Consider the following 13,685-nt stretch of genomic DNA (forward strand, 5'->3'; position numbering starts at 1 on the left):
CTACTTCCCTGCCCACACACAGCCCCTAGCTACCCCCTCCCTGCACCCTGAGCCACACTTCTCACTGCACACAGCCCCTAGCTAGCCCCTACCTGCATCCTGAGCGGTTTCCAAACTTTTTGAGCTGAGTCCCCCCTTTGAGTTATATTTTTTGGTTGCAGCCCCACACAGGTCAGACAGGCTGGGTGGCCTGCTGAGGTGAGTCGGGGGTGGAGGTGGCACTCCCTCCCTTGGACCCCACTGTGTGGAGCTGGCCCGAGCCCCGCCAGCCCTTATCTCCCAAAATAGAAGTCAAACGACGTCTATGCCCAAGGGTCCCCTCCCACCCTCGCTGGGCCCTGGAGTTTTTATAGCATGTTGAGGGGGGTCTCAGCAAGAAAAGGGTTGAGAATCCCTGCTCTAAGGCACAGTCCTTTTCCCTTAGCTAAAGGACTAAGGCCTGGTCTACACTGGAGCAGGGGGGATCCATCTAAGTTACTCAACTTCAGCTATGTGAATAACGTAGCTGAAGTCGACGTACTTAGACCTACTCACCGCGGTGTCTTCACTGTGGTGAGTCGACTGCTGCCTGCGCCTTTCGCGGCAGTGGAGTACAGGAGTTGACGGGAGAGCGCTCGAAGGTCAATTTATCGCAACTAGACTAGACATGATAAATCGACCACCGCTGGATCGATCACTGCCCGCCGATCCAGCGGGTAGTGTAGACATACCCTAACTATTAACTGGGAGCAGTAGATATATCTTATTCTCTATGTTGACTAGCCACTTAGCTGTGCTGTGTCAGGAATTCCATTGATTTATTGCACTTTCACGATAAAGAGATCGCACTTCAGTATTTGTATGAGCGGAATTGAAAAATACTCTCTCTTTGTTTATCATTTTTACAGTGCGAATATTTGTAATAAAAATAATAATATAAAGTGAGCACTGTACACTTTGCATTCTGTGTTGTAATTGAAATCAACATATTTGAAAAGGTAGAAATATATCCAAAAATATTTAATACATTTCAATTGGTATTCTGTTGTTTAAAAGTGCGATTAATCGTGATTAATTTTTTTAATTGCGATTAATATTTTTGAGTTAATTGCGTGAGTTAACTGTGATTAATTGGCAGCCCTAATTACTATTAAGAAAAAAGTATCTAAGTAATTGAACATAGTGGAATTAAAGGGCATGTAAAGTGGGTCCAGACTCTACATATTAGATCTATCGTTTTCCTGAAACATATAGATTCTGTGTATTGCTTCATCCTGACAATCATTTCCAATCTGGAGGTGAATTTTGAATGGAGTAGATTTCATCACAGTTAACTGAATGTTCAAGTGTTTATCCTACCTGATAGCTTATCGGAAGTCAGTCAGCTTTCTGCTCTGCCACTGTCTCCCCAACAAGTGGCACTTTGGGCCCACATGAAGAAAAAGAATTGTGTATAGAGCTAACAGCTAATATTATGGTAAGTTTAAAAACTGATCTAATTTTAATAGCACAGAGAACACTGGGATTTTTATTTCAAGTCCATGGGGCAAAAACAGCACTTGCAAGTACAGTACAATGCATTTGTGCATAGAATCTGTCTTAAACTGCCTTTCAGATATGCTTTATAGACTAACATGATTGAAGACAGAAGATGATACTTAAATTATATGCACCTTAAATCGACTTCGAAGTCTGCTTGCTTGCTGCTTTGTTTTATTTTTTTTCTACTATGCCCTTTTCTTTACACTTAATGATTAATGCTGCTTTTGTAATATACAAAACTATTTTTGACCTTTATTCTTAAAACACATATTAAATTGATTAAATTTTACTTTATGATCCTGAAAACATCATCTTCCTTACATTAATTCCCACCATTCTTCTCTCACATTCTAAGGCCTGCTTACACCTAAAACTTTGGTCAACCTACCTCATTTCTCAGGGGTGTGAAAATTTCACCCCTCCGAGAGACATAGTTGTCATCCTAAACCCTGGTATAGACACCATTAGGTTGATAGAAAATTTCTTCTGTCGACCTACCTACCACCTCTCGTCCTCTTGAGAGAAATGGAAAAACCCCTTCCGTCACTGTAGCAAGTGTCTACACTACGGTGCTACAGCTGTGCAGCTGCAGTACCATAGCCATGCCACTGTAGCATCTGTAGTGTAGACATATCCTAACTCTTCCTTACCTGGAAAAACTTAAGGAGGGAGGTCAGAATTAATGTGTCCAGACAACAAGATCCATTTCCACAAGCAGACCAGCACTGAAGATAGGCTTCTACCAGAAAATGTGGCAAAAATCAGGAATGGTGCATTTTTAGGTTTATATTATTTAATGTTGACGCAAAACATACAGTAACATCAGCAAATTTTTAATTTGGTACATACTACCAAACAAATCTGATGAAATGTTTTGGTAGAAAATCCATGTGAAGCAACCTGTAAGCCTTCTCAGTCTTTCCCTGGGATTCTGTTTTTGTTTTGTTTTGTTTTTTTTAATCCAGTAAGATTTGTACCTGTTTTACTAATACATTTTTTGATTATGACATCTTTCGTCTGTATCTTTGACTCCATTTACAAAGAAGATGTGACTTTCTCCTATTAGGATGAGCTGAATGACCTTACCCTCTGCTGTAGCATAGAAGATATGATTGAACCTCTTTTTCTGGGCATTTCTGGCCAAGTAAAGGGACTACATGTCACATACTCGATACCTTGTGACAGTAAAGTTACCAGGTAAATGAAGGTGTTATAAAATAATCACCCAGACTTGTTTGTTGGTTTTTAACATCTAATACACTGTAATAGTCCATCTATATTCTGATCCAATATCTTTGCTTTCTCTGCTTGGAGTCAAAGAATTAGCCCTCTCGCTGCCAGCCAAGGGATGGGGATCCTACACCCATCAAACCTTCAAAAGCCAAAGTAACTGTCTGCAATGTTTAAAATATGTAAATTTAACTCTCAGATATGGATATTAAAGTGTTGAGTTCTGTACCATACAATTTAAGATCAAATATCCTGGGCTGTTTAGAAGTTTTCCTGCCACGTTGCCAAATCTGGTATATGACAAATGCAACTCTCCTTGATAATTTCTAAGCCTACATCTGCCTGGTATTTTTAATTGTATTCTTGTGATACCTAGCATGACTACTCTGTTTCCGAGTGTACTTTAAGTCATTGTTGTTTCTTTTTTTCAGATGAGCAAGAAATAGCTTTAATTTGGCAGCATAATCACTACACCTGAAATAAATTCCTACAGGAATATAATTGAGGCAAATCAATACTGGCAAATGCTGGTGGTATTAATCTTAGGCTAGTTGGCCCTTTTAACAAGGGACATCAAAACTGCCTTATGCAGGAAATCTCAACTCTGCCTAAACTGTTTCTATGCTATGAAGAAAGAGGAGTGCTAGTTTTAATATCTGAGGTCACTTTTATCTTTAGTGATGAGAAGCAAATGTTACAAAGTCCTCAAGATCTTCTGTTGGACTTTGGATCTGAAGTTGCATTGAAGAGCATAGTAACACGCCAGCTAATACTTACCAATCATACTGGAATCGATGCTCCATTCACACTAGAAGCTGAATATTTCAGTAGCTGTCCAGTTACCTCAGAGGAACAAGGAAACTATCTGTAAGTTGTGCCTTTCTCGCTAATTAATCGGATACTGGGCCTGATTTTCCTCTCACACTGCTGTGTAAATTTGGAATAATTCCATTGAAATGGAGGTATGCTGGTGTGAGGGGACAATCCCCTATTGCCATGCTGCCGCATTGGTTCAGTACGGACTGTACCACCAGTACCACTTCCTGCAATACGGGGTGTTTCTTAAGTTGACTTTGCTTTGCTTATGAGAAATGATGAATCCTCCGGCTGAGGTACTATGGTTCCAGGCCATCAACTTTTGCAGGAAACACAAAGGGCAGGATTCTCATTTGGTGTAAACAGCATTGCACTATTGACATTAGTGGAGCTATGCTGATTTACACCAGCTGAGGATCTGGCTTACCGAATCCTGAACTTGTGTCTTGGCATTTAAAGGGCTTCACATATAAAGAAGCTATTTTAAAAATTCATTTAGCTGGTGATTCTAGGAAGTCTGTCTTTGAGCAATAGTTACCAACAATCTAGGACTTTGGTTGAACTAGCTTGTAAAGTTAGCAAAGACTTGTGCTGCTCACAGACTTATCATTGAGTCATTTCCTTTTACAAGCTCCACGGCCAGCCTGGTGAAAAGAACAGCACAAATCAGAAGACATGCAGCCAAGAAAGTACAATCAGGTATGAGAGAAGCTATTTTTGTTGGCCAGAAAGATATCTCCTCACAACTGGCACACTCAGCAATAGCATCCATGGAAAGAGGGCTGAATGGAAATGGAAATCCCTTTATATTACAGTTTGGGCCTCCAGGACAGGACTGAAACATACAGGTGGACGTTGTGGGGCTTGCCCACAGCATTCAGTATCTATTCTGTGGATTGAGGAGTCCAGGCCCCAGGGCTGTCAATCTGGTTCTTTTTACAAGCTCTAAAATTTAAAAAAATTAGGCTAAATTCTGAGCTGACGTCCATCCCCTGCAACCTCATTGATTTCAGTAGGATTGGATGGACTGACCAGGCAGGATTTGATCCTTTGTTGTTTATTATTTATATTGCAGTAGCTCCCAGAGGTCCTAATCAGGAAGGATCACAGCTCCATTGTGCAAGGTATTATACCAATACAAAGAATCAGACTCTGATACCCTTATTCATCTAGAGGAGCACCTAACTTCACAAGTAGCCATTGAGACTATTTATGAAGTAAAGTGCTATGAGTGAGTAGTGGTATCAGAATCTAGCCCATAGCAAATAAAACATAGATGCAATAGAATGTCTACTCCTCGGGGAATTCTGTGCCAGTGCGCATGTGCATAATTCATGTGCCGCAGAAAATAACTTCTGCCGGAAAGTTGCTGCAGTTACACCTTTTGCCCACCAGGGTCCGCTGTGGCGCTAGAACAGAGCAGACGCTCTGGGACCCTCCCCAGATGCTATAGGGAAGAGAAAACGCTGTGTTCCTTGCAGCGCCCTGCCTGTGGGGTGAGGACAGGAGACAGGGAATATGGGTGGACAGGCAGTGTGGGGCACATGGGGCTGCTGGGGACGTCACAGATTAAGGGCTAGTGGGGCGGGGCAGGACAGACAGGGGCAGGGGCTGAATGGGAGTGGAGGCGCAGGGCCACATGGGGACAGGGGGAGGGGGTGTAGGGCCACATGGGGGAAGGGGCGTGGATGAGTGAGGGCACAGAGATGTGGGGACAGAGGGGAGGGAATGCAGGGATACATGGGGATGGGGGAGGGGGCTGGCTGAGGGGTTGCAGGGACACATGGGGATAGGAGGAGGGGGCACAGGGACACATGGGGACAGGGGAGGAGGTGCAGGGACACCTGGGGACAGGGGCAGATGTGCCTGACTGAATGGGAGAGGCTAGGGGTCAGCCAGAGTCTGTCTGGGGAAGGCTCCCTAACAGTCCCATCCCCCCAAAAAACCTGTTCCATATTTCTCCCACCCGCACCCAACAACCCTCCAGGTTCACTCCCAGGCTCCTTATTTCCTCAACTCCTCTGTTACCTCTGACTCCCCCAAGCCTTTGCACTACTTCTGAGGGGTGTGGGAAATAGATTCTGTATTGTAGTTTAAATTAATTACTCAGAGTTCTGTATTTATATCCCTAGTAAGGAATCTATTTGTCAAAAAAACATTTCCTGAATCTTTTTTATTCTCTGTATTGTTACCAGACATACTTGCTGACAGGAATTTTGAAATAAATTACAAAAATAATTGAAACTGGCGTGATTATATTGTGTTATTTTGACAAATAAAATATGCAGAATTTTGCAGAATTTTTAATTTTTTGGCGCAGAATTCCCCCAGGAGTAAATGCCTAATATTAGTTCTCACATTGTATCCTGTGATACACTTCCAAGTGGTCCTTGGAGCTGTGTCTATCTCAATAGCAGAGCACTCTGTTTTGAAGAAGTGAAACCTCCTGCCATGTATTATCCAGTCAGGACTGTCTTGGCGTTTCTGGGACATTTTTTTGATCAAGTAAACAAACAAGTCCTTCTCTACATCTGGAGTGCTTGCTAAATGTCTTTGTCAAGTGTTTGTTAGATGTTCTGACTTCCAGACACCACCACAACTAGAGGGCTAGCAAACATGTAGAAAGAAATAAACAGCACAGATCATGAAGTTAACCAGTCAGTCACTCCAATCCCATTGGAGTCAGTTTATTTTCATCTTACCAATATTGCTTTTTCATGTAATCAAGTTGTCACAATCAGTTGTCACAGAAAAGTGCAGAATTAGGAGGTTGGCAGGGAAGGTTGTCCTTGGAAGAATCTCTGTCTTAACAAGTGATCCATAATATAAAAACAGATAGAGAACCATGAATAGGAAGCTGGAGTGAAAATGATTTGATTCTAGAGCAGGGATTCCCAAACTGTGGTACATGTACCCCTGGGGGCATGTGAGACACCTCTGGGAAGTATGCAGGAATTGTGTAATGGTGGATTTTATTTATTGCATTTTCATAATAGGCTACTTAGACAAAGCTTTAAAATTCTGTGGGAATTTGTTATATAAAATACGGTAGTTAATTTACTTCAAGATGTACCAGTGAGATCACAAATACACAGAGACGCTGACGTACAGAGCCATCACCTCCAATCACTGTACAGCGCTGGTTCAGTTGCCCAGCAATTGTCCAGTCTAACTTAGCTCAGAACTTAGGGGGTTTTTTGGTTGTATACATTGCACTATAACTACATCCGTATATAACAATGAAATGCAGACAGATGGCTAAAGACAAGTAGTGTTAAGAACACACAAAGTATCAGTGATAAGAAGGTTAGGGGTACATGGGCAGCTGGTAGATCTGGAAGGGGATATGCGGCCTGCTGGCAAATCTGGAAGGGGGTATACAATAGGAAAGGTTTGGGAAACTCTCTTGTAGAGGCTGAATTCTCAACTTTGTAAATAGGCATAGCTCCACTGAAGCTAGTGAAACTACCCTGATTAATACCAGCTGATGATCTGAACATGTATTTTGTTTGAAAGATAAACTTTATTCCATTTCCTAGAAATCTTCTCAAATACTCTTCTGTTCTTTCAGCATTTGTGCTGGCATTACTGTCTCATGGGAGAGGAGTGGCTTTCCATGCCCAACCTTCCACAGGAACTCTGAAAGCCTTCCAGCAACTAACTATAGAAATAACAGCTTATAACAACATGTGGGGAGAGTACCATGATGATCTCATCTGTAGGGTAGGTGAGGCTTTTTGTTCTGATCACCAAATTTGCATGGTAGGTTTGGGGCCAATTGTCTTTCCCCAATTCCTCTTTGCTAAAACACATTCTTCTGCTTGTTAGGACTTCAATAAGGATTCAGAGTAGCAGCCGTGTTAGTCTGTATCTGCAAAAAGAACAGGAGTCCTTGTGGCACCTTAGAGACTAACAAATTTATTTGAGCATAAGTCTTTGTGGACTAAAACCCACTTCATCAGATGCATAGAATGGAACATATAGTAAGAAGATATATATACATACAGAGAACATGAAAAGGTGGAAGAGTTGGTATGGCAACTTCCACCTTTTCATGTTCTCTGTATGTATATATATCTTCTTACTATATGTTCCATTCTATGCATCTGATGAAGTGGGCTGTAGCCCACGAAAGCTTATGCTCAAATAAATTTGTTAGTCCTAAGGTGCCACAAGTACTCCTGTTCTTTTTTCTAGACTGTTTCTTCTAACAAGGTTTAGTTGACAAGTGTCCTCTCCTGTTAAAATGTATGGATCTGGTTTTGGCCACACGTTGAAGGCCTTTTTTTTTCCATAGGGCTGTAACAGAGTTCCACAACATAGTTTTGTTCCATCTACAAAATCCAGTTGTAACGGTCACTACTCTGCTCCACCAACCCAATATGTTGTGCTGTTGTGCCTGGTGGTAAGGCTCTTAGGCTTTGTCTAAACTGGTACGTTGTTGGCAAAACTTTTGTCATTCCGGTGTGTTAAACCCCCCCCCGAACAACAAAAGTTTTACTGACAAAAAGCACTGTTGTGAACAGCACTTTGTCAGCAGGGAGCACTCTCCTGCCAACAAAGCCGCTGTGGCTGGTGGGGGCTGGAAGTTTTTTGTCAGCAGGAGAGCTCTCTCCTAGAAAAGGCATCAAGCAGAATGACCAATAGATTAGGTACAGAACTTTCCTGCTGACAAGAGTCCTCATTAGATCTCTTGCTTCACTAATTTCCTTTAAAAGAGAAGAGTAAAAAAAATTGAAAATCCATTTGGCTCAAAGGCTACGATATAATTTAGTAACCCAAATTCTAAGGTAGCATTTAATTCTAATTGCCAAGATGCATTGTTTTTTCTTAGGTGGGAGACTTACAGCCTACATTAATTCCTATGCAAATGACTGTGAAAGGTTGCCCAATCTTCTTGCAGATGACAGGACCTCAGACTGAACATCAAACAAAGATACCAATAATCAGGTATAGCCCCCCAAATACTGTTTGTAAGGATGTCAGAAGTTTTAAATGCCATTAGACTATGCCTACACGGTTCATTTTTGGTCATTTGCTATTGTTCAGTAAGAAGGCAGGCAACGTTCAGTGATATATTTGTCAAAATACAGCGTGTGCTTTATTTTGTTTAGACAGTCAAACATTACACTAAGGCCTTATCTGATGTAGATAAGTTTAGCATAGTGTTATGTTTGTGTTTCCTAGCATAACTGTAAAATGCCCTGTTTCCATATACATAATCTCCTAAATCCTTCATCAACCATGCTACCAACCATTCTTCCAGACTGTTTTCTGAGGGTTTAATACTGATTGAATTTCAGTCATTCCAGGCTCAATTGGTTCAGGGCCAGCATGGACAGAGATCACTGGCATGCCAGTACCACTGGTGGAAAAAGTCGTGCTACTCCTCTCTCACAGTGCACTGCTCACTGAGGAGGTGGCCTCTGCCACTCCAACACTTCTATTGACTTCTTTATCCACCATCTTTCATGAGCACCACATTCGCTTGCACACACGAGTCTGAGACAACAATGTTGTCAGAATATGGAGGGAACGGATAATGGAATGTAAACAGAATGTACAAAATAACTTTTTTCCTAGATTGACCGTAGATTATCTGGTTTCCAATACAACAAACTGCCAGCAGTTAACTCTTTAAGCTGGTCTGTTTCCACTTTGTTAATTACTCATTTAAAAGAAAAATTCTTAGGAGTTGACCTAACAATTGTACATTGTAACATGAAGTTATTCCTCCCTTCCAGGTTTGGTGCTCATGTCTCTGGTGGGGATACGGTCTCCCGCTGCATCAGACTCAACAACCCCACTCCTTGTGGTAAGGCTGGTTTCATATTCTAAGATATACTAGCTAGCACTGCAGTCCCTACAGTAATGAAAGCACAGCAATTAACACACCTTCAGCTTCCTTAATTAGGATTTTTTTTTTAGGGCAATACAGGAATAGGAGGAGACACTCACCGCTAATTCAGTAGTTTAGCTAATATAGAGCAATGGCCAGTGCTGCTAGGTTTCTAGCTGTACAAATGCATTTATCATTGTGGTGTTACCTTTGGACTAGGCTGCTGTGGATAGTAGCAGAGCAGGCAGGTTTGAGCCAGAGGCCAGTGAGGGAATATAATTAGCACAATCTAGTGTTTAGTGTGAAATGGGAAAACATCCTATTCCAGTGCATCTGTCTCCTTCTTTGAAATTTACTTTTTCTGTGAAACCCTCCTAAAGCTAACTCATGTCAATAAAATGCTGCCATCATTCTATTATTGGAAAGAAAAAATTCCACTCTAAGTTTAGCACCATTGGGCTCTTCTAAATTCCACTTGCATCCAATCTTTGTCTTCCTCTTCAGAACGTACTCATTTAAAAGAAAAATTCTCAGGAGTTTTCTCTTCAGTGCATGGGCCATATCTTTCTTTGTGTCTTGGACATCACCAAACACACACCAAAATGATTAGGGGCATGGACCAGCTTTCCATGTGAGGAGAGATTAAAAAGACTGGGACTGTTCAGCTTGGAAAAGAGAAGACTAAGGGAGGATATGATAGAGGTCTATAAAATCATGAATGGTGTGGAGAAAATGAATAAGGAAGTGTTACTTACCCCATCAATCACCTGATGAAATTAACAGGCAGCGGGTTTAAAACAAACTAAAGAATCACGTCACACAACACACAGTCATCCTGTGGAACTCATTACTAGGGGATGTTGTGGAGCCCAAAACTATAACTGGATTAAAAAGAGAAAAAGTTCATGGAGGATAGTTCCATCAATGTCTATTAGCCAAGATGGTCAGGGATGCAACCCTACTGTTTGTATCTCTAACGCTCTGATTGCCGAAAGCTAGAATTGAACAACGGGGGATGGATCACTTAATAATTGCCCTGTTCTGTTCATTCCCTCTGAAGCATCAGGCACCAGCCACTGTCAGAAGACAGGATACTGAGCTAGGCCCTGTATGGACATTCTTATGCATTTACTTAACAAATAAAACATTCATCATAGCTAATGCTAATAAAGATGTAGGCTGGGATCCTTGGACCTGGCTAGCCTGTGTCTAGTGCAAGACCAGTGACAGGCAAAGATGGGTTTAAGTCACTTTTATGCTCTTCTGATCCTCGAGAAATCACCTGACTGGTCCTGAGAGTAAAAAACTTCCACTCAGGTGCAACTTGGCATCAATGTATCCAGGTGCCATTATCTACCTAGTCCACTTTTTCTCAAGGGCCAAAAAAGCAACATATCGTTGGCCTGACTAAGATTAATAGACTTTTTCCTTTTTCATTCAGACATCCGCATGGACTGGAAAACTTACAATCAAGAAAAAGATAATGAGAAGCTGGTGGACCTCTTGCTGTTTTATGGCCCTCATTTTCCTATTAAGGACGTAGATGAGAATGAGATTGAATCAAATGCTAGCACCTCAGAGACTGAAATCCTGTTACACTGGGATAAAATCCCTAGCAGCCCAGACACCATTTCTCCAGGTTCCCTCGTGACAGATGATGTAAGATCATGGCAGTCTGTTTTTTTAAACCATGTTATCAGAAAAGCTAACAGAATGTTTGGAATAAGTAAAAAGGGATAGATAATAAGACAGAAAATATCATATTGCCTCTATATAAATCCATGCTACGTCCATATTTTGAATGCTGCATGCAGATGTGGTTGCCCCATTTCAAAAAAGATATACTGGAATTGGAAAAGGTACAGAAAAGGGCAACAAAAATGGTTAGAAGTATAGACCAGCTTCCATATGAAGAGAGATTAATAAGACTGGGACTTTTCATCTTGGAAAAGAGACGATTAAGGGGGATATAATAGAGGTCTATAAAATCATGACAGATGTGGACAAAGTAAAGAAGGAAGTGTTATTTACTCCTCCTCAGAACAGAAGAATTAGGGGTCACCAAATGAAATTAATAGGCAGCAGGTTTAAAACAAACAAAAGGAAGTATTTCTTCACACAATGCACAGTCAACCTGTGGAACTCCTTGCCAGAGGATTTGTGAAGGCCACTGAGGAAGTTCCAGAAGATTGGAAGGGAGCTAATGTGTCAATTTTTAAAAAGGGTAAATGGGATGATCTGGGTCATTACAGGTTTCAGCCTGACATTGATCCCAGGAATATAGAGCAGTTGATACAGAATTCGATTAATAAAAAATAAAGGAGAGTAATGTAATTAATGCCAATCAATGTGGGTTTATGGAGAATAGATCCTGTCAAACTAACGATTTTTTTTTGTGTGTGAGATTACAAATTTGGTTGATAAAGGTACTAGTGTTGGCATAATATACTTAAGACTTCTGAAAGGCATTTGACTTGGTACTGCACAACATTTTGATTAAAAAGATATAAAATGAACATTGCACATATTAAATGGATTAAAAGCTGGCTACCTGATAAGTCTCAAAATGGAACTGTAACCAGGAAATTGTCACTGTGAGGATTTGTTTCCAGTGAAGTCCCACGGGGATCAGTTCTTGGCCCTACACTATCTAATATTTTTATCAATGACTTGGAAGAAAACAAAATCATCACGTATAAAGTTGCAGATGACACAAAAATTGGAGGAGTGGTAAATATTGAAGAGGACAGGTCACTGATTCATAGCAATCTAGATATGTTGGCAAACTAGGTGCATGCAAACTGTGCATTTTAATATGGCTAACTGTAAATGTATACATCTAGGAATAAAGACTATAGGTCAGTGGTTCTGAACCAGGGGTACACAGAGGCCTTCCAGGGGTACATCGACTCATCTAGATATTTGCCTAGTTTTACAAGCTACATAAAAAGCACTAGCGAAGTCAGTACAAACTAAAATTTCACACAATGACTTATTTATACTGTTCTATATACTATACATTGAAATGTAAGTACAGTATTTATATTCCAGTTGATTTATTTTATAAAATACAGTAAAATGAGAAAGTAAGAAATTTCTCAGTAATAGTGTGCTGTGACACTTTTGTATTTTTATGTCTGATTTTGTAAGCAAGTAGTTTTTAAGTGAGGTAAAACTTGGGGGGTACGCAAGAGAAATCAGACTCCTGAAACATGTACAGTAGTCTGGAAAAGTTGAGAGCCACTGCTGTAGGTCATACTTACAGGACGGAGGACTCTCTCCTGGGAAGCAGTGACTCTGAAAAAGATTTGGGGGTCATGGTGGATAATCAGCTGAACATGAGCTCCCACTGTGACACTGAGGCCAAAAGATGAATGCAAACCTGGGATGCGTAGACGGGAATCTTGAGTAGGAGTAGAGAGATTATTTTACCTCTGTATTTGGCACTAAGGCAACTGTGACTGGCATACTGTGTCCAGTTCTGGTGCCCTCAAAAAGGATGTTGATGAATTGGAGAAGATTCAGAGAAGAGCCACAAGAATGGTTAAAGGATTAGAAACTAGGTCTTCCAGTGATTGAGCTCCTTGAGTCTATCTATTTAGCTTAATAAAGAGGTTAAGGGGTGACTTGATTACAGTCTATAAGTACCTACATGGGGAGCAAATATTAAATAAAATAGCTGCTTTGCATGAGAGCAAGACACTCCTAAAGTTCAGTCTTGCTGTCGACTGAACAGCATTGGGGTACCCTGACCTTCCATTGATTTCAGGGGGAGGTTAGGGCATTCAGCACCCCCAGGAGTCACAGTGTTCAATGGGAGAAACCAGGGTTTATGCTGAAAAGTGAGACAAAATGGTATTAGCTATTTTTGCTCCCTTCTTTTGTTCTGAGAATGATGGTTCTGCCCTCCCATAGTCCTGTGCTGAATGTGTAACATTCCTTACCCTTTCATACCTGTAGGAGTCAGATGTAAACAAGGAAGAGGAAGGAAGAAGTGATTCTGAAGTCTGGAGACCAGTAAATAATCAAAAGAAAATAATCTCTGTACTTATACAAGCTCATGAAGGGTTTCCTTCCGACTATCCCTACTGTATAACTCCTACACAAATCGTAAGCTGTGGCTCTTTTGTGTCCTTATAGTTTGCAAATAGCCAACTGTATAGGACTGGGGAGACAGGACAGCAAGGGAAGGCTTTTCATTGGTGCAGAGCAAGAGCAGTAGGAAAACAAAATCTTAAAGATTGGAGAGATACTTCTGCAGACCGTAGGAAGTCAACAG

At 41.1% G+C, this 13,685-nt stretch overlaps 1 protein-coding gene across 5 annotated transcripts in view; it reads left to right on the forward strand.

Moving 5' to 3' along the window:
* DLEC1 (DLEC1 cilia and flagella associated protein) overlaps positions 1-13,685 on the forward strand; it is a 58,485-nt gene that overhangs the window by 36,998 nt on the left and 7,802 nt on the right. For 3 of the 5 annotated variants that reach the window (XM_005297129.4, XM_065586719.1, XM_005297134.5), the window contains 9 exons: positions 1,346-1,456; positions 2,588-2,718; positions 3,430-3,618; positions 4,199-4,266; positions 7,139-7,290; positions 8,402-8,517; positions 9,312-9,382; positions 10,848-11,065; positions 13,367-13,516. In XM_005297129.4, coding sequence (XP_005297186.2) covers positions 1,346-1,456; positions 2,588-2,718; positions 3,430-3,618; positions 4,199-4,266; positions 7,139-7,290; positions 8,402-8,517; positions 9,312-9,382; positions 10,848-11,065; positions 13,367-13,516 — 1,206 coding nt within the window. The remainder of the gene's footprint in view (positions 1-1,345; positions 1,457-2,587; positions 2,719-3,429; positions 3,619-4,198; positions 4,267-7,138; positions 7,291-8,401; positions 8,518-9,311; positions 9,383-10,847; positions 11,066-13,366; positions 13,517-13,685) is intronic. The other 2 variants (XM_042859680.2, XM_005297130.4) reach the window with 2 other exon arrangements.

The sequence above is a fragment of the Chrysemys picta genome, chromosome 2 (genome assembly GCF_011386835.1).
Source record: "Chrysemys picta bellii isolate R12L10 chromosome 2, ASM1138683v2, whole genome shotgun sequence".
Classification (NCBI taxonomy): Eukaryota; Metazoa; Chordata; order Testudines; family Emydidae; genus Chrysemys; species Chrysemys picta.